At 40.0% G+C, this 19,296-nt stretch overlaps 1 protein-coding gene across 4 annotated transcripts in view; it reads right to left on the bottom strand.

Annotated features, from left to right (window-relative positions):
- The window catches only part of mim (missing-in-metastasis), a 438,609-nt gene that overhangs the window by 92,183 nt on the left and 327,130 nt on the right, over window positions 1-19,296 (bottom strand). For all 4 annotated transcript variants that reach the window (XM_083139464.1, XM_083139467.1, XM_083139465.1 and 1 more), the window contains exon 5: window positions 4,902-4,993. In XM_083139464.1, coding sequence (XP_082995590.1) covers window positions 4,902-4,993 — 92 coding nt within the window. The remainder of the gene's footprint in view (window positions 1-4,901; window positions 4,994-19,296) is intronic.

The following is a 19,296-nucleotide window of genomic DNA, read 5'->3' as shown; positions in this document are numbered from 1 at the left end:
CGGGACTGACTTACAGTTTAAAGTGGGATCCGAACCACTATGTGCCTCCACCGGGTACCGAACTCGAGACCCCTTGATTGCAAGGCGACGACGCTACCACTGCGCCATCGGGTAGGCCCCACGTGGATTTGTATTACTTATTGCGAATGTTTTGTGTCCTACATTTTGGGACAACATGTCCTACATTTCCCTTACGTATTTCTTTCTTCACTGAGAACACAAGAGGCAGATGCCCAATTACAGCGTTCTATAAATCTGACATTGTACTCATTCATAATAATTACAATAATCTTAACTAATACAATTATACAATTCAATACATTCAATAAAGATACACAATGCAATATAATATAAAATAATGAAGATATAAAAATAAAACAAGTACAAGGATATAATTTGATTACTATTAGGTGGTAGAACAGCCGCAGGCTGAACCTCGCCCTTTAATAAAGGAAAATTGAAATTGAAATTGATATATATATATATATATAGTTTTACTTATTACGTCGATGTTTTTGTTCCTAGTTACTATAACAAAAATTAGCAAAAAAATATATAAACACAATTAAGAGGTGAATATCTTCACTTAGACACATGTTAAGATACAACACATACAAATTACTACAGACGATCATGAAAGGAAGATCAACAGAAAGAAGAAGCTGTCTTGATTAGATAACATCCACGAGTAGTACAAGGAAGCAAAAGTTATCTACTTGTATCACTTATTATTAATGATAGGTAGAATGTTGTGATTAAACAATCATTCTTTGAAGTCAAAAGGAAGTTGGGAACATAAATGCCTACAGCATGCCAAGGCTTTCTTCATAGCGTCGTTATCCGTGTTCTTTCGAATACTTAAGTACTGCAACACTTGCAACACCTTCTACGGGCACAGGTACAATGTTAGCAGTTTTTAGAGTTTTCCAAGGCGAAATAGCACTAGTTAGGATAAATTGATAAAAACGAAGGATCTTTAACTGCTTTTTTAAAAAAATCGTGACTCCTGGTTTCAAGCAGGTAAACATTTCTTAACGTGTTATAACTTTTAACTCAATTCCGCAAAAATGATGTATCAAAATGAATAAAAGCCAATGCAGCTTCATACAAGCATACCAAAATCACCTTGTATTGCTGTGTGCTGTAACTATGATCCAGAAAGGGTAGAGTTTAAAGTTTTGATTATAATCTTATATTTCTTCTGTTCTTCACCAAGTTTACCACTGTTTTGAAAGAATGAAGGTCTAAAGCAATATTGACGTATATGATGAAGTAGTTAGGGCATATTACCCTCAGTGTTGGCAGTTATCTTGTTAAATACAAGATCGTACTGAATTACCAACCTTGAAATCTACCTTTGTAAGCCAACAAGTATTTATACTGAAGTCGCAGCTTGATTTTCAATTATAACGTAAGACATTATGAAAATTTACTATAGTTTTAACTCAATTCCGGTGGTCAGATTTACTAGGTTGAGAGAGAGGGGGAGGAGGGAGAGAGAGGGGGGAGGAAGGGAGAGAGAGAGAGAGAGAGAGAGAGAAACACTTGTCAGAAATTTAAATATACATTTTTATGGCTAAGGCATTCTTGCCGAAAGCTGACTCGACAAAAGAAATATGAAGACAATTTAAAGAAGTTACCTATTTGAAACAAAAGTTCCAAACAGGTTAATTAGTATTTTCCTCTTCCTTGCAGTGATCGAATGCTAATGAGTATCGTAAAGCATTATATAATTTCCGTTAATGACTTTGCAAAAATAATAAGCGTGCTGCTTCAGAAATACAATAAAAAATTTAACAACCCAATTTGTGTATGAATATGTAAGATGAAATAAGGCAAGGATAAGTCAAGTGGGGAAAGAATTAATATTTTTCCGTTGGGAAAATCAGAGGCTGTTACATTTTATGATCCGTAATAAACGCTTGTGTTTTCATGCAGTTACGAGCAATGTGCTGTATTAACTTTTACGTGCGAAGTTACGACGAAATGGAATGAAGGAAATGTAAATATATATGATCTACGAACTTTACTGGATAATCTTTGAAAGCAGCAGAATTTAAATGTACGTATAGGGTGTTTCACTAGATCTCGACCCCTCATTTTCGATTATAAAAATCAAAGTAATGGTCATAATGTAACGAAATTTGTTACGGACATACCTTGCTGCATGAGAAGCATGGTGACGTCATTCAACATGGCGCCACAGTCTCTCTGGCCCTTGCGTGGGCATGCGCGTGCGTCTGGGCGATTCTGCTGTTAAATCCCAATCGTACGGCCGTGTGCTTTCAGTCTGAGTTCTTGGCCCTGTTGTGACGTAATGGCTATTTTCAGCAGGATGGCGGCAATTGCTACACTTCCAATGCCAGAAATTGCGTTCTTCTTTGAAGATCGTGTCAAAGTAACACCCAGATCACCTGACCTTACCCCACCGCATTTCTTCCTATACTGAAAGGAATGGTCTATCGCAATAAGCCACGGACTATCATGGAACTGCAAGACAGCATTCGGCGGGAAATTGACGCTGTGACTCCAGCTATGTTGATGGCTAACTTCTGTAACATTATATAATGGAGAGGTGTGTACAGGCATGCGTTGATTGTAATGACGACCATTTCCAACAATTGCTGTGACGTTACCATGCTTCTCGTACACCAAGGTATGTCCAGCTGGACCCCGTGGCGGAGTGGTTATCACATCGCGCTACGACACTAGGGGTCCCAGTTCGAATCCCGGCCTGGACATGGATGCTTGCGAGTGTCCATTCATCAATTTCATCATGTCATCACTCATTTCCATCTTCGCAAATTAGTCAAAAGTGGCACAAAAAGCGAAGTAAAATAAAGCAAATCAACCCAGGTATGTCCGTAGCAAATTTCAAAATTTCATTACATTATGACCAATAGTTTGATCTTTATAAGCGAAAATCAGGGACCGAGAGCCAGTGAAACACCCTGTGCAAAACAGGTACATAAACAAGTGCTAAAGCTAAGGAGGAGTGAAAAATAAGTACAAGGAAAGCAAACAAGAGCGAACGAAAACATATTAAAGCGCAGCAAAGAAGAAGGCTCGAGTTTCCAAGAAATTGTGAGATTTATGACGAACTGTCTCCGGAGAAATTTCCTGCCTCTGCTGTTGACATCCAGAGAAATAAAGCAGAAATGCTCCAGGCAGTTCCAGAGGCTTCTGGAGTTCTCCATCATCCATATTCCTCCCTTCTCCAAGAGGGCGAATGGAAAAATGTGAAAACTTCTGACGTCTGTGTATTTGTTCTGCAGCAACAGAAGAGAGGATGGAAGATAACATTTGCTCCTCCACTCACAAAGCCGTAAGTTGCGTTTATGGAGCAAGGGGGAGCGGAGCTAACGGCGAACTAACTTCTAATCAAGTTATGCCACTCCAACTCGATATTGAGTTCAGTTTTGTGCAACATCCGAATTATTATCAAGGTACGCAAACAGTTCCGTCCACCAATTTATTGAAGGAGGAGCAATTAGTAGACGTGCGAGTAATTTGCATACAGAGGAGGTGGGGGCTTTGAATTATTGACGGGACTAGCCTATAGAGTATGCCAATACCAAGTCATCCCGAAATATAACTCATTTCTGTTTATGTTTCTCACATATTAGCTGAGGTCGCCTTCATACTCGCAAAAATTGCAGAAATACAGGGTGATTCAAAAGTGTTATGACACTTTCACAACACCATAGCTCTTTAACGAATTCCAATACACTAACGTACTATACAAGGATAGAAAGGAAAGAACTCGGAAGTTCTATTTCGTAGTCGCAGACGATGGGGTACTTAATTGGAGTGCCTTCTTGGGGAGCGTTCCAAACTTGCATATTGCAGGCCGTTTCTTCCGACGTCGAAATACTATCAAAAGCTATGTTCAAAAACAAGTGAAATAAATACACACGTATAAGTATTTACTCGGATCTTGGTTGGTGTTAATAAAAGTGAGTAGGCGTTGAAGTGAGCGAGTGCTTCACTTTCACATGTATAAAGTTTTCCATCGCATAATTCGCAACCTAAATTAAATTCAAATTTCATAGATCCATATTTTGTCATTTCTTGGCCTCTGAACCAGAGCGATCGTTAAAACATACTCGTACCACTTTACACCCGACGATCACCCACAAACACTAAACACATCGCGTTACGACGCCAGGGGTCTCGGGTTCGAATCCCGGCCTAGGCATGGATGTTTGTGAGTGTTCATTCATCAATTTCATCATATCACTCATCCCCATCTTCGCAAATTAGCCAAACGTGGCACAAAAAGCGAAGTAAAATAAAGCAAATCAAATCAAAATCAAACAAGCACTCAACAGATTGGAAGACGAGTGACGTCAGAACTCTCTGGAGAATACAACCAGAGAAAAACTCCTGACACCACCTTGTAATTGAACCCGCTTTATCTGTGTGAAAATCAGACCAGGGTTGTTAAAGGTCCGGGAACCCATCCATTCTAATGGGTTGGTTCTATTTGGTTCCGCAACAGGACGGGACCTTTTTTCTCGCAAAATTAAAATTCGGTCCAATTTGCGTATTGTTTCATTTCAAAACTGTGATTGGACCGTATTTAAATTGATCCGGAAAAAAAGGTTCCTGGACCGAATTGAAATACTTTACAGATAAAAAGGTTCTTGGCGGTCCAGATAGGTTTGCTGATTTTCTCTCCTGGACCGGAATTGAATTTATTTACAAGTCCTGGATATTTAACAACCCTGAATCATACACCTTTCAATTCCTGAACTAAACCTTGTCTCTGGAAAGTATATTCCACAACGTTCATTAGGTATAAGTTGCTAGAAGAGAAACAAATTTATTGAAACAATGACGAAGAGCAACGTATATGAACGTGGAATAAAGAAAATATCCACAATTCATCGTTCACTTACCTTTGGCATGTTCTTTGTCGATATTTATCACTGACTTTTTCCAATCTTCTAACTTCTCTTGAAGAGGGACTACTAGACAATCCATAATTGCACTGGAAAGAAAAGAAATATATTAAAATATTTTAGCTGTCTTTGTTACACGAAAGAACGATACTAGATCAAGAATAACAATTTAGCTTGTAAAAAATATCCATATATATCGAGTAAAATATTACAAAGAAAGTTTAACCAGTATTTGATGATAGATTCGAGGAGATGATCGACACATGATTATTATTTGGGATGCATGTGGCAATAATTCTACAAGGTGGTAGCTGTAGGATCATGATAAAATTCAAGTATAATTTCCGGTTTTCAGGGCAAACTTTCCAAAAATTCAAGAGTACAAGTAGATGTTTTCTCTATTTCAATCCTACGTATTATCACCTCTCACCACCCCCAAAAAATACAAAGGAAAATACACTCCTCACAAAAAATTTGCAATATTGTTACATTAGGCAATAGCTGATAGGCACTGTGGCATATGTCGGCGACAACACAAGGACGTCCCGCAGAGACAGATATCATGGTTGTTGCATTCCGAGGCTGCGACTATCAACTAATGTTTAACATAACAATGTTCCATACTTCTTGTGAGGTGTATATATTAACAATAAAAAAGGGTCTGTGTGATTCCAATGTATACAAAAATTCAAATTCAATTCAATCTACGTAGGCCTATTTATTTTAAGGCGAGGATTTATATATGCTACTTCGCATACTGACGCTAGATTGATTTGCTTTATTTTACTTCGCTTCTTGTGTCACTTTTGGCTAATTTGCGAAGATGGGGATAAGTGATGAGATGATGAAATTGATGAATGGACACTCGCAAACATCCATGCCCAGGCCGGGATTCGAACCCGGGACCCCTGGCTTCATAGCGCGATGTTCTAACCAATCCGCCACGGCGGCCGGCACCGAGACTAGAAATACATCAAGAAATACAAGTCACAATGTTACGGAACTGTGGAACTTCTATATTTCGCACGTTTATGTAACCAACAAACTGCAACGTAATAACTGTCGATCTTTGGGCACAACTTTGCCAATGTGGCACCACTCCAACCTCTTCCATTCGAGAATTTATTTCCAGGTTTCTTCTTTGATTCATTCGCCACGTGGAGGAAGGCTCTAGATACCAACAAACAGGTGTCATGCCACATCGAAAAAGACGATATTTTGGCTACTGTCTATTTACGTTTCACCCAGAACTTTGGAAGAACATTTTAGCGCTGAACTTTACAATTCATATTTATCGTAAGTAGCTACAATGCGACATAGAAGTGAAACTACAAGAAGAAAAGACACCCATACTTTCCCTTACTATTACCATATTCTGCGATTCTTTTTCAATATTTTTCACGTTTAAAGCCGACGCACAACGGATGCCAACTCCGAATAAAACGGAGGAGCAAAAAACTGTATTAAGCAGGCTTGATCAACTCGCTTGCAATTGTTTTATTTAAGCAGGCTTGATCAACTCGCTTGCACTTGTTTTATCCCAAATTGAAAGTGTATAGAGTATACCATTTTTTAACTATTGAACAAACACCCCTTAAAAATCGTTTGGGAAAAGAGTCCATTAACCTTTAAAACAATTGCATCTTTAAATATCTGTTTTGATGTAGCTCATTATTTATTTGTCTATTGTCGTTGGGTGCAGAGGTTTTATAAAAAAAACCTCGCAGATTAACGCCGTTGTATTGTCAAATAAAGCACTAAAGCCAACCGCCATGGCAAGAACAGAATTCTTCTCGGTGTTACTAGTTCCATAGCTCTTTTTGTGTGCGCGTTTAGATTTTCTTAGAATGTAAATATACGGTTCCTTATGTATTAGGTAGGCACTTAGAACTAGAAGGCAATAGTACTTTATTAACTGGTAGCATATATATTTTTTAAAAAAATGCCCCCACCCCGGAAATGAAATAAAAATTCGGCACACTGAGTGGGCATCCGCCCTCCCCACCCCCTAAAAGCAAAACGCTTAATTCGCACACTGCTAATATTCACCACTATGTTATTCGGTACAATGTTACTCAAAGGACGTTCGGTATCATTGTGGTCACAAATAACCTTACCGTGAATTACCATTTCATTACTCAGCAGTGAGGCCTCCCCAATGGCGTAGTAGTAACGACGTCGCCTTGTAATCAAGAGGTCCCGCGTTCGATGCCCGGTGGAGGCACATAGTGTTCGGATTCCACTTTAAACTGTAGGTCCAGACCCGATTAGCCTATCTGTGTATAACGTGGACTAAAACAACAAATCATTCATTACTCAGCAGGACTCTCATTTGTAATGTACGACACGTCTTTCTAACACAGTGAACAGCACATTACATTTAATCCGCCTACTTTAATTAAAACAATTTATCTACAGAGGAGAAATGTGTTTTTGATCGCAGCTCCATTAATGAAAAGAAGCAGAGAAATATATGGTATAAATGATGTTTCCTTTGAAGCCGGGAACGCATGCACAGACTCGCCCGACACACACAAGTGAGCACGACACGGAGGCCTGTAATGCCTTCCACTTCGATTCTATCTTCATGCTCCAGTTCGAGTCGCATGTGAAACACGCGACTTCCGCGTCTTATTTTAGGGGGCCGATTGCGTTCCTTATTGTTCCACAAATAACTTTTCTTTTCTGTTCCAGCAGCTGATGGCCAGACGATGACACGACACTAAATAAAAGGACAGATCAGTAAATGTTACGAATAAGAATGCCTCGTGTGACTGCAATCTGCGTCCCAAGCGTTTTATCTATAAATTTTCAATATTTCATAGCCGGTCCTCGTGCTACGACGCCAGGGGTCTCGACTTCGAATCCCGGCCTGGGCATGGATGTTTATGAGTGTCCATTCATCAATTTCATCGTATCATCACTAATCCCCATCTTCGCAAATTAGCCAAAAGTGGCAGAAGCGAAGTAAAATAAAGCAAATCAACATTTCATAATCAACAAACTCAATGCAGGCCCGTGGCTAGAATTGATCTGCAGGGTGGGAGGGTGATTCAGTGTCAACAGAAAATATTAAATAGTTTTTGATTCAGTGAACTAAAACAATAGAAATTGAATGTTCCAAATATATTAATTACTATGAGAGAAAATGTATTTCATTTTTAAAAATATATGTATTTATAAACATAACCTGAAAAAAACCAATAAAACCCAGTTTTGCCCGGGTTTTATCTGAAGAAAAAAACTAAAAAATCGGGGCAAAATTGCAACTCTGGTGTGAGCTGCGTGAAATAATCTGCAGTGAGTGAAGTTACTAATTAATTCGCATGTAGTGTTTGGTGCTGAAACGAGATTGTTATTACGTAAGATTACATCACCTTCATTTGAGTGTTAGCTTCATATCCATAATTTGCTCATAATTTATTCAATCTAGTCACGCGTTGGTAAAAGGATTAAAGAATAACTAACGGTAATTCAGGAAGCGTTTTCCTAAACATAGTAACACCTTGGCAACGACTTTGCAATTGCATAAAACAGCTCTGAATATACGTTTCAGGTAAACACGGGATGTTGTAAGGAATGCCTGTGTTACAAAATGTTTTAAAACTACACAAGTCTGCATTTTGGCACCGACTTGAAGTTATTTTTAGTTTGATATCCGAGATTTCATAATCAAGACAAGCTGATTTCAGAAATTATAAGTTCCCCCCCCCCCACCACGTAAGAAATGTTTTACAAATTAATGGGACAAATCTTAAAAATTATATTTTGTAACTAACATATGGTATGTTATTGTATAGTTACAAGAAAACAACCAGCTTACGATATTCAATATTAATATTTATTTTGATAATGTAATAAAAATCAATTAAACACGTAAATACAAACGACTACTGATCCTGTCGACAACGTTAGTTATTTCTAAATGATCGAAATGATGTACGCACTTGTGGTTCATCACACAAGTGCGAGACGAGAAAATTCTTAACAGGTTTCAGCACGATGGGGCGCCGACACACTTCGCATTGGCTGTTCGACGCCTGGTGAACGCAATTTTTAAGATACGTTGGATCGGTCCAAGATGGGACACTTGTCCATCTTCTCTTCCGTGGACTCCACGAAGCCCTGATCTAACGACACGTCAACGCATCAAGGAGGTGCGGAAGGGACGAGTTTTAAAAAAAATGCGGTGCGTGCAGCTATTCAGAGACAACGGGAGGGACACATACATGCTAAGACACACGTTCTATCTTTGTGCACACCCTGTAGTGTTATTAACAGGCATATTATTTACGAGTATCTTATTGTTTACTCTTTTGTCGTAGTAAACTATTTCATATTTTTTGTGAAGTATTTGACATTTATGAAACCTTACAGGAAAAAGTACGTCTATGCAAGTCTTTCATGAAAGAGGCACAGCTTGATTTTTTCCCTTGTTTGGTGACGAGTAGCGTAAAGAATTAGGACACGGACACATTCAAAACAAAGCAGCACTAAATTCACAGTCACGCAATAGTATTACTTATCTCCTCGTCGAGTGCTGTAAAACCAACTTCGTTCAGGAAAACAGAACAAATTTGGATCTTCACATTGGGCATTTATGCCAATGCCATAGTGAATTACTGTAAACGAAAAAAATAAATAATAAAGGATAAATCAAAGAAAAGCGGGGAATCCGTAAAAAAAAAAAATCGCCGAACTGACGCCCTTGGTTAATTTTCAGGTAGCAGGGTATAAGCGCATACCACCGAAAGTATGCGGGTGGAGGGAGGCATATTTTGGGGGTTCCCCCTTTTATTACGCAATAGTATATAAAGCAAAATAAGTTTTCGCGGTTTCCTGTATTTGCTATGAGCGTGTAAATGAAACGATTATGGCACATTGAACGTGTTGGAAACTAAAACTCAGGATCGACAAAAATCGAGTTGCGATTATCTTTTTGACTAATCCTGTTCCATATAAGCTACATTTTCCGAAGCGTATTAACATCCACAACGTTTTATTTCCAATAATGATAAATAGGCATTATGGAACACTCTTAATCTACGACACAAGCTAGAAAAAGCTATCATTAAACTTTTGCAAATGCTTAACGTTTCTTGGTGCCTCCCCGATGGCGCAGTTGTAGCGTCGTCGCCTTGTAATCAAAGGGTCCCGGTTTCGATAGCCGGTGGAGGCACATAGTGTTTCGCATCCCACTTTAAACTGTAGGTCCAGTCCCGATTAGCCTTACTGTGCATAAAATGGACTCAAAACACCAAATCAACAACAATAAATAAAAGATTAACGTTTCTCAAGTCATTACATCATAGAATATGTCAATACTGCTCCGAAGCAGTAGTATTACGATTACCACAATTCATTTTACCATCAAAACAACACTAGCTACCATTAACGTTAATACATTCAATAAGTCGTGTTAAGCACTGTTAAACCTTCGTTACTAAAAAATAAAAAGTAAAGTGTTCCCCTGAGCTTTGCACCACGCCATGAAGGTGTATAGGGGGTGTGGAGTTAGAGCCTCACATCTTCTTGATCACGGCCAAAGGTGGGGATGATGTGATCAGCACCACGTCCCTGGCCGCCTTTACCCCCCCCCCCCCCCCAGAGTTTCTTCCAGGTACCCACTTTATACGACGCTGGATGGACGCCGGAGCCGCTTGAACAGGTGGGGGAAAAATCCGGTTCTCCCCCACCGGGGTTCGAACCCGGGCCTTTCGCATGGTAGTCAGACGCCATAACGACTTTTCTTTCTTAGGAATGCCCCTATGTGGTAGTATCCCCCGACAAACACAACATCCAAGTCCTAACCGGGATTCGAAGCCGGGACCTCTGGCGTCGTAGCGCACTGAAATAACCACTCCGCCACGGAGGCCGACTACGACTGAGCTACCGCGGCTCATAAAACCTTCGTTACTTCCGACGAATATTGTTCTTTACCGAATTGAAACCTTCACAATAGTTCTTCAAATTAAGTAACACGCAGTATAAAGCATCATGTTTAGCATAATAAAGCCTCGCAAGAAGTTCGTTACGAAAGAGGCTTTGTTCGCAGTAATCTGTTTGTCTTCCGTGCTCACGGGGGTTTATAGTTGCGCCAATGTCGACCGACATATGGAGATGAATTTTAAGGCAAGCGCGAAAGTAATAAATTGGGGGAGAAGGGGAGGGGATGGGAGATCTCTCACTATTTGCAGAAGCCAGCAGATAGGATTTTATGAGGATCGTAAACTGTCCAAGCATTCAAAGACCAGTGCCGAGTTATAATTCAACTCTCTGTAGAAAATCTTCAGAGGCAGACGGTGTTAATGCCTGTGCTTTGTTAACGGGCTGCGGTTTGTAAGGTGAGCCATAGAGGAAGTGCCGATGGCTGTTACGTACGGCAGGAGGGAGGATCACTATCTCAAGAACATACTGGCTTTATGTACGTATTTCTCTTCAGTGATTCTTAGTATTTCAAAATGTCATGGGGTGCTGAGGGGGTGCGGAATAAACTTTTGAAAATGCATTGAAAACACACTTACTTTGAACACACACACATATCTACATAAGTATACACCCCCCACCCCCCACCCCCACCCACACACACACACACACACACACACAGTATTTGCCGGCGTATAAGACGCACTTTTCTCCCTTAAAAACAGTAAATGATAACTTCCATTTCTGGAAATTTTCTCTGTTCCAATCTAAGTTCAACAATTTCCTTGCGGTGTGTGACGAAGGATATTAAAATGTATTCTTTCCTAGTTATATTAGGTAAGTTACATTTTCAAAGTAAACCAACATATTATTTTATATTTGAAATACTGGACATTAATTAAAATATTAAGTGATAAAGCTTTTTCCTCAAAAAATGTGTGCAAAAAAGGGGGGTGCGTCTTATACGTCGGCAAATACGGTGCATGCAATGCATGCTTTTCATCGATCAACTTGGACCCCATTCCCCCCCCGAAGAAGATCTCCAAGTTACGCCCATGAAGACTACCGCCAGTACAGGAAAGTAAATGCGGCTTCTTTATCATTAGTATCAACGCTTGCCAAACAATAACAGCGGTTTCACTTCAACCTAACATTCGACGCTCAATATGAGTAAGTGTTTTTGGTTGAACATAGATTTCGAAAAAGGGGTGCTGGAGGGGGTGCGGAAGAAAATTAAAGGGTCCTCAAGCACCCCTTCGCTATCCCTGGCGCCGCCCCTGGAAGGGATGCTCAAATATTTGTGATTTCATTTTGGGAAGGTTTTTTTTTGGTTATGAACATTTGTACTCGTATATATATTACCAGTCAGTGAACTAAACTATTTCCTTGCAGTTATAAGTACCTTTGGTTCTAACCTGTCATTAAATCTTATGATAACATTTACACGCACTTTGGAAACAGTATATTTAGATTCTAAGGAAACCCAAATTCATATTCAAAAAGAGCTATCGCACTAGTAACACCGAAAACTTGACCAAATTTATTTTGCCAAGCTCAAACTTAATTTCCATTGAATGTACCTACAAGTTTCTTGTGAACACTTTAATCGTATATGACACAGAATGGTATCCTCCTTTAATCGCAAGGCTTTACTTTCCGGTATGGAAATCTTTAGTGACTGGACCTTTAATGGACGTGAATGATTTTTATCATTTGTGTTTGTTACATACGAGGGCTGATCAACAAAGAGTGAGACTGATTTATTTTTTTTTTCCACAGCGTCCTGTATCGTTATATGTTTGTAATGTGCATATTGGACAAGAGTGGGGTTTCATACATTATACCCAGAGAAAAACTTTATTTTATCTCAATGTTTTAGTTTCATTCCATTGATGGGTATATGTGAGTGTGTATGTGTATGTATATATATATATATATATATATATATATAATGCAGCAAGATAGAGGCAGCATAACGAATAGATAAATTGTCTCTGAAATGTGCCGCTCTCCTTTTCCTCCAAACAATTGCGTTCATACATTTAAGAGAAAACTGTTTAGCAGCAAGAGACTAAAGTATTTAGTAGTTATAACTTATCTCTCTGGTAATTTACAATGCATTACAGAAAACAATAAAATTGCGAGCGAAGCGAGGAACAAAATTTTTAGATCCAAATTTTTGCAAACTGAAAACAATATTGATTTAATATGGCACAAAAATTTCATGGGGCGCCATGGCATTCCCTTTTACATTATTTTTAAATTTAGATCGTTCGGTGCCCAGGGCCAACTCCCGCCGCCCCCCAGCTACGGCTCTGAACTTGACAATAAAAGCAGATATTGCGAGCGAATCAAGCAAGACAATTTTACGAAATGTATTTTTATTTGTATAAAATTTTATATCGAAGGGGTGCAATTCCCCTTTGTGCCCCCTGCAGGTGCCTTGGCCGTCTGGAAGAAATAATGCAAGAAAGACGTTAAAACCAATTCCACCTTGAGTATCCTTTTGTTCTGCCACTCTTAGATTCTACTAGTCTTGCTTTCTTTTGCCTCAATGTTTGACCACCTTGCTCCCCTAGAATTGATTTACATCGAAGGTTGGGGAGGGGCAATGCCCATTGCCACTGTGGATAAGCCATTGCACCCCCTTCCCCCGTAGTGGCGTTGAACTATAATCGGCTTGAAAATACTTTATTTTCCTTAAGAGGCAATCGTTTAATAACGGCGAGAAGATTCCTCTACATTAAATTTCTAAGTGAAATTATAATGGCATAGGGACGTGAACGTCTGGAGGGGGGAGCAAGGATAGACACACCTCTCCCTTAGAAATCGAATGTTAACCTAAAAGTATATATTTCACACGTATAATTTGATTTCAGTCATAGTAATTTACATTAAAGCGATAATTTCAAATTCAAGTTGTCTTTTTTGAGGGGGCAACAGTATCATCAGGGTAACAGACCCCGCGGAAAAATACCTTGCTTGTCCCTCCGTGGAAAAAATCTGCGGACGTCCATGATTAGGGCAATTAAGGCACTGCGTGCATTTTGCGTAACACCCAATGGAGGTGAGCAGCAGTATGCGGCAATCAAGTGGACACATGTCGTGAGGTGCTACGTCTCTTTGGTGATGGAGGCGATGCTTTTCTGGAATAAGTTTTCATCGGTGATGAGTCGTGGGTGCATCACTACGATCCAGAAGGAAAACAAGCCAGCACAGTATGGCAATCGCTAGGGTCTCCAATACCGAAAAGGGCGAAAGTTGTTCCATCTTCAGGTAAGGTGATGGTGATCACTTTCTGTGACCTTAAAGGAATGGTGTACCAGCACGCAGTTCCCCCCGCACACTACCGTTGCAGTCACTACACGTCAGTGTTGGCGACACTGAGGAGGTACATTGCAAAGAAACGGCCACAACTTCATCGGAATGGGTGGAGACTTCTTCATGATAATGCAGGACCTCGTGTGGCAAATCACATCATGGTGTACGCATTCGGCGAAATTCAACATCACCTGTGTAACACATACTCATTAGCTATAGTCCCGACCTGTGACATTTTTCTGTCCCCTCCACTCAAGTCACGGCTGCGGGGCCATCGTTTTGCGAACTCTCAAGTAGTGCTGAAGAAAAGTGAGGCGATTCTCAAGCATCTCACAAAGAATGGCTTACATCATGTGTTTGCGAACTCTCATAAGTGGAGTTCCATAACCGGTGGAGGCACAAGTGATTCGGATACCATTCTAAACTGAAGGTCCAGTCCCGATTAGCCTTCCTGTGCATAATGTGCATAGTTTGAAACCAAACTAGACAAACTTGATATCAACCGAAGATAATTGGCAAAGATTGTCAAGACTGGATTCATGGAACGGATGAAAAGACAATGGATCGCTAAGCTTCTCATGCCATAAAACTTAAAATTAAGCTATACAATGCAACGAAGTTCCGTTGTTGTCAGAGGCGTGATGAGTATCAATTGCTACCTGTAGATCGTACGTTAACCAGAACATGTGGGGACTTAAAAAAACCATCCGCGAGATGCAATGCAACATGCCTCCCCACTGATGATCTTGAACCGCAAATGCAGCGTCGCATTCCACTTCCCGAAGAAAGCGGATAAAGGGTGGGGGGCGTCCTTGGGCGCTTAAGCTATTTAGGTCAAAGGGGAACTTGATAGGGGACATGCGGTGGGATTATCTTACCAACTGTGGGAGGGATCAAAAGTTTCAGCTGTGTCCCGAATCCACTTTACGATGGGAAACACTCGTCATGTGCTAAACAGGGGAACGAACAAGAAAATTAGGAAGTTTTGGTGCAATTGTAGTACCATTTCGTGTCGGCCTCCGTGGCAGTGTGGTTAGCACATCGCGCTACGACGCCAGGGATCCTAGGAATGGGTGTTCCTTGTAAGTATCCTCTCATCAATCAATTTCACCATATCATCCATCACTCATTCCCATCTTCGCGATTAGCCAACAGTGGCAGAAAAGAGAAGTAAAATAAATCAAGCATCATTTCGTGTAACATACCAAAACACAACTGAAACTTCAATAAGGATTTTTTTAAATATAACTCTGGAAAAGAGAATAACTTGTAACCCGTGTCACAATTCCTTCAATTAAAATTATAGGAGGGATTCAGCAAGCCGCAAACTACCGTATTTGCCGGCGTATAAGACTCACTTTCCGTACTTTAAAAATAGGTTTGAAAAACAGGTCTTATAATAGTACGCAATACTCAGTTTTTGATTACCCTCATTTCCGGAAATTTTCTCTGTTCTGAGTTAGACGATTTCTTTCTTGTTTCCTTGCGGTGTGACCAAAAAGATTAAAATGTATACTTTTCTAGTTAGATTAGATAAGTTATTTGTTAAAAGTGGACTTACATTACTTTATACTGTAAATTAATTGTAAATTCAGTGACGAAGCTTTTTCCTGAAAAAATGTATACGCCGGCAATAATGGTAGATAGTTTTCCTCGCCAATTTTTAACTCGATATGGCAATATCGTATTGCTAATGCAATGTACTAAATATTGTTTTGGTTATTGATTGACTTAGTTTATTTTACTTCACTTTTCTGCCCCTTTGGCTAATCGCGAAGATGAGGATGAAGGAAGGGGCATTCACAAACATCTAGGTACGACACAACATGAGCCCCAAAGAGGACTACACTGGCTGCGAGTCCAGACGCCAGAGCCTCGTTAGTCTGCAAACACGAAATGCAGGGTGTACTACGTGGAAGGGTGGTTGACATTTGGGTGTCCTCTGGCACATACATATAGTATTGTGAGTGTTGGGACAGCATGGCACTAAGAAAGATGATGAGCACGTATTTTCTTTGTATCAAATGTATCTTCGTACTTTAAGCTTCGTGTTAATTTTTTAAAACCATACATTTTTGAAAGCGTTGGGTAACCGATGTAATGATAGAATCACTACAAGATCCTTTTTATTATTAGTTTTTATGTATGTTCAATGTTATTATTTTTTTGACAACTATACTTATTTTTTATGCAGTTTCCAATGTAGCTTGCTGTAGGGATGGCCTACATGACGGTGAGAGCAAGCTTGGAGAAGGCTGTTTGTTTTAAAATCTTGTCCTTTAAACCTGAGGGGGAAGGGGGGGGGGGTTGAAAAAGGTGTTGTTTTTTTTTAATCGCCTATATAACAGACCCGATTGAGTGACGGGGGTTGGCATTCTTACGTTTTTTAGGCAAGAGGGGAGACCTTTGGTGCCGGTAGAGTGGCGGGGCTCGTCAAATGGCTAGCGGTCAAGGATCAACCATTTTCTTACATCGAAATGCATAGATAAGTCCACGCATTTTTCTTGATTCGTTTGGTGACAAGCCAACGCTTAGTTTCTGGTGGACATTTGTTATTAATATTATTATTATTATTACTTGTATTATTATTAGAGAAACGTCGTATCCGAGGGACACGTTAAATTCCAAGTACAGTATATGTCTATGCGTGTCAGAAAAATTAAATAACTTGTTGCGCGAAAGAATTAGTTTAAAATTATTGATTCGACTCTGTCAAGGGTCCGGTTTTTTATTTAATCTGGGATTAAGGGGACAGTGACAGGGTGGAAAAGAATAATAACAGTTTTGTTTTTATATAATTTCAAGAACAGCGCATAATTAGTTGTTGTAATTTCAACCAAGTCTAGTCTATTTTTTCGAGGCCATTTTCATTATAAACAAGAAAGGGAGGCAATTCGAGAAACATGTCATGTATACTAGTGACAAGCAAGATACATTTTTAACTAGTACTGCTGGTCTAGGGCAGCATACGAATCTCTCATATATACAGTGTTTCAATTAAAGAGGATCATGTCATTTCTTATGTGGGGTTATTTCTTATGTAATTCTTTGTACATATTTAATCAACGAAATAAATAGTTTTTTTAAAAAATATTTTTTAACTGAACGTCGAGTTATCGTTCAAGATAAAAGAACTGAGTTTTCCCTAATATCCATGGTTAAGAATATGGTAGTTATTATATGCCTTTAATTCGATTGAACCGTTTTTGTTAGTTTCTTTACGTGTTATGCTAATTATTTTGCCTGGGGAAGTATCAGGTCGAGCCAAGGCAGGTTACTCTCCCTAGAAGAGAAATAGAGCACAACACCGATATGAGAAATAGTTCCAATCCACACGCGATATATCTGTATTTAGGTTATACATGAAAAGCTACAGGTAATGGACAAAATAATATGAACACCAATTCAATTGCAGAAAACTTGTATTAGTAGGGGGTTGGGCCCCCCCTTGCCTGAATGACAGCTTGTATCCTACGTGGGATAGACAAATAAAGGTCCTGTACAGTGTGAACTGGAATTCGTAGCTACTCCTAGCACAAAACAATCTCAATTTCCGAAAGTGTCATTCGAGGTGGAAACCGATTACGCACTTTGGCCTCCAAAATACCCCACAAAGGCTCAATGGTGTTAAGATCGGGGGACTGTGGACACCGGATGAGATGTTCTACCTCATCACTGTGCTCATCAAACCATGCATCAACGCACCTAGCAGTGTGAATAGGGGCGTTATCATCTTGGAGGATGGGGCATGCATCGGGAAACAAAGTCTGAACCATGGGATGGAGGTGGTCACCCAGGATGGTGCAGTACTTCTCTGCGTTGATTCTCCCACGCAGGACGACAAGTGGGCCAGCACCATTCCAAGATATAGCCCCCCAAACCATCACAGACCCCCACCATGTTTCTTGGTAGGCACTAAGCAGTCAATATCAAATGCTTCAGCAGGAGTTCTCCACACATAAACACGTCCTGTGGTCTGAAAACATGTTCCCATTGATGCTGTGCCCAATTCTTGTGCTCTTGGCACCACCTTCTTCGTGTCACTGCATTACGTGGAGTCACCAACGGTTTGGGGATGGCAACTCTGCCATGAATGTTCACAGAATGCAGCTCCCTTTGAATGGTTTTCGTTGATACAGGGTCCTGGAGGTGATTGTTCATCTCTGCGGTTATCTGGGACAGTGCTGTCTTGTGCTTTTGAGTCACTATTCGCTTCAAGACACGTCGATCCCTGTTGGATAACTTTGTTTTTCGCCCACTATTCTCCTTTGCAGACGTTGTCTTTCCATGTTGTCTGTAGGCTGTCAGAACAGTTGACACTGTGTTCCGTGCTACACCAACAGGTGTAGCTGTTTTTGTCACAGATGCTCCAGCCAGGCGGGCTCCTATGATCATGCCCCTTTTGAAGTCTGAAAGGTCGGACATACCTGCATTTGACGGATAGCTGACTGCTCGCATGCAACTCTCACACCAGCTTCTGATAGACTGATATGTTTGCTTTCATCGCCACTAGATGGTTGAAATCTCTGCTGAGTGTTGTTCCTTTTCCACGACGGCGTATATAGGCCTTTGTAAACCAAGGTGTTCATATTATTTTGTCCATTACCTTTATATGCTTAACTGTTAGTTTTATCGATTCTAAGGTTTATTCACCCATTATAATTGTTGACGCTATGGTTCCTATTATATGCGACACGAATAATTAAATACTGCCTGCAAGAAATATGTCTTAACCGGGGGGGACTTAACAATGCAGAGAACAGTAGCACTATTGGGGGCGGGGCAATAATTTTAACGCTATGATCATACAAATGCCACCTTCGTTATGTTACACGTAGTAAATTACAGGGAAATGAACAAATATATTTTTAAAAAAACGCTCAAAAAACGCTCAAGGTGAGCACAAAGCTCCTGATTCTAAACTCTGTGCCAATTCCGTGTTTAAAAGCTCAAAAACAGTGCCCAGGAGGTTATCGCCTTGCTGCACCATCAAAATATCAGAATGGAAAATAAGTGTTGACTTTGGAATCAAAATATAATGTACATAAATGCAGACATGGCACGAACAGCTCTGGTGATAGGCCCTTCTCAATTAGATAACGTTTTTGCTTGAGAGCCAATCGGACATAAACTATACAGTTACGAT

This window comes from Lepisma saccharinum, chromosome 17 (genome assembly GCF_977018435.1).
Source record: "Lepisma saccharinum chromosome 17, izLepSacc3.1, whole genome shotgun sequence".
NCBI classification, from domain to species: domain Eukaryota; kingdom Metazoa; phylum Arthropoda; class Insecta; order Zygentoma; family Lepismatidae; genus Lepisma; species Lepisma saccharinum.
Note: the sequence above shows the minus strand (reverse complement) of the source record. Positions and strands in the feature narration are given on the sequence as shown.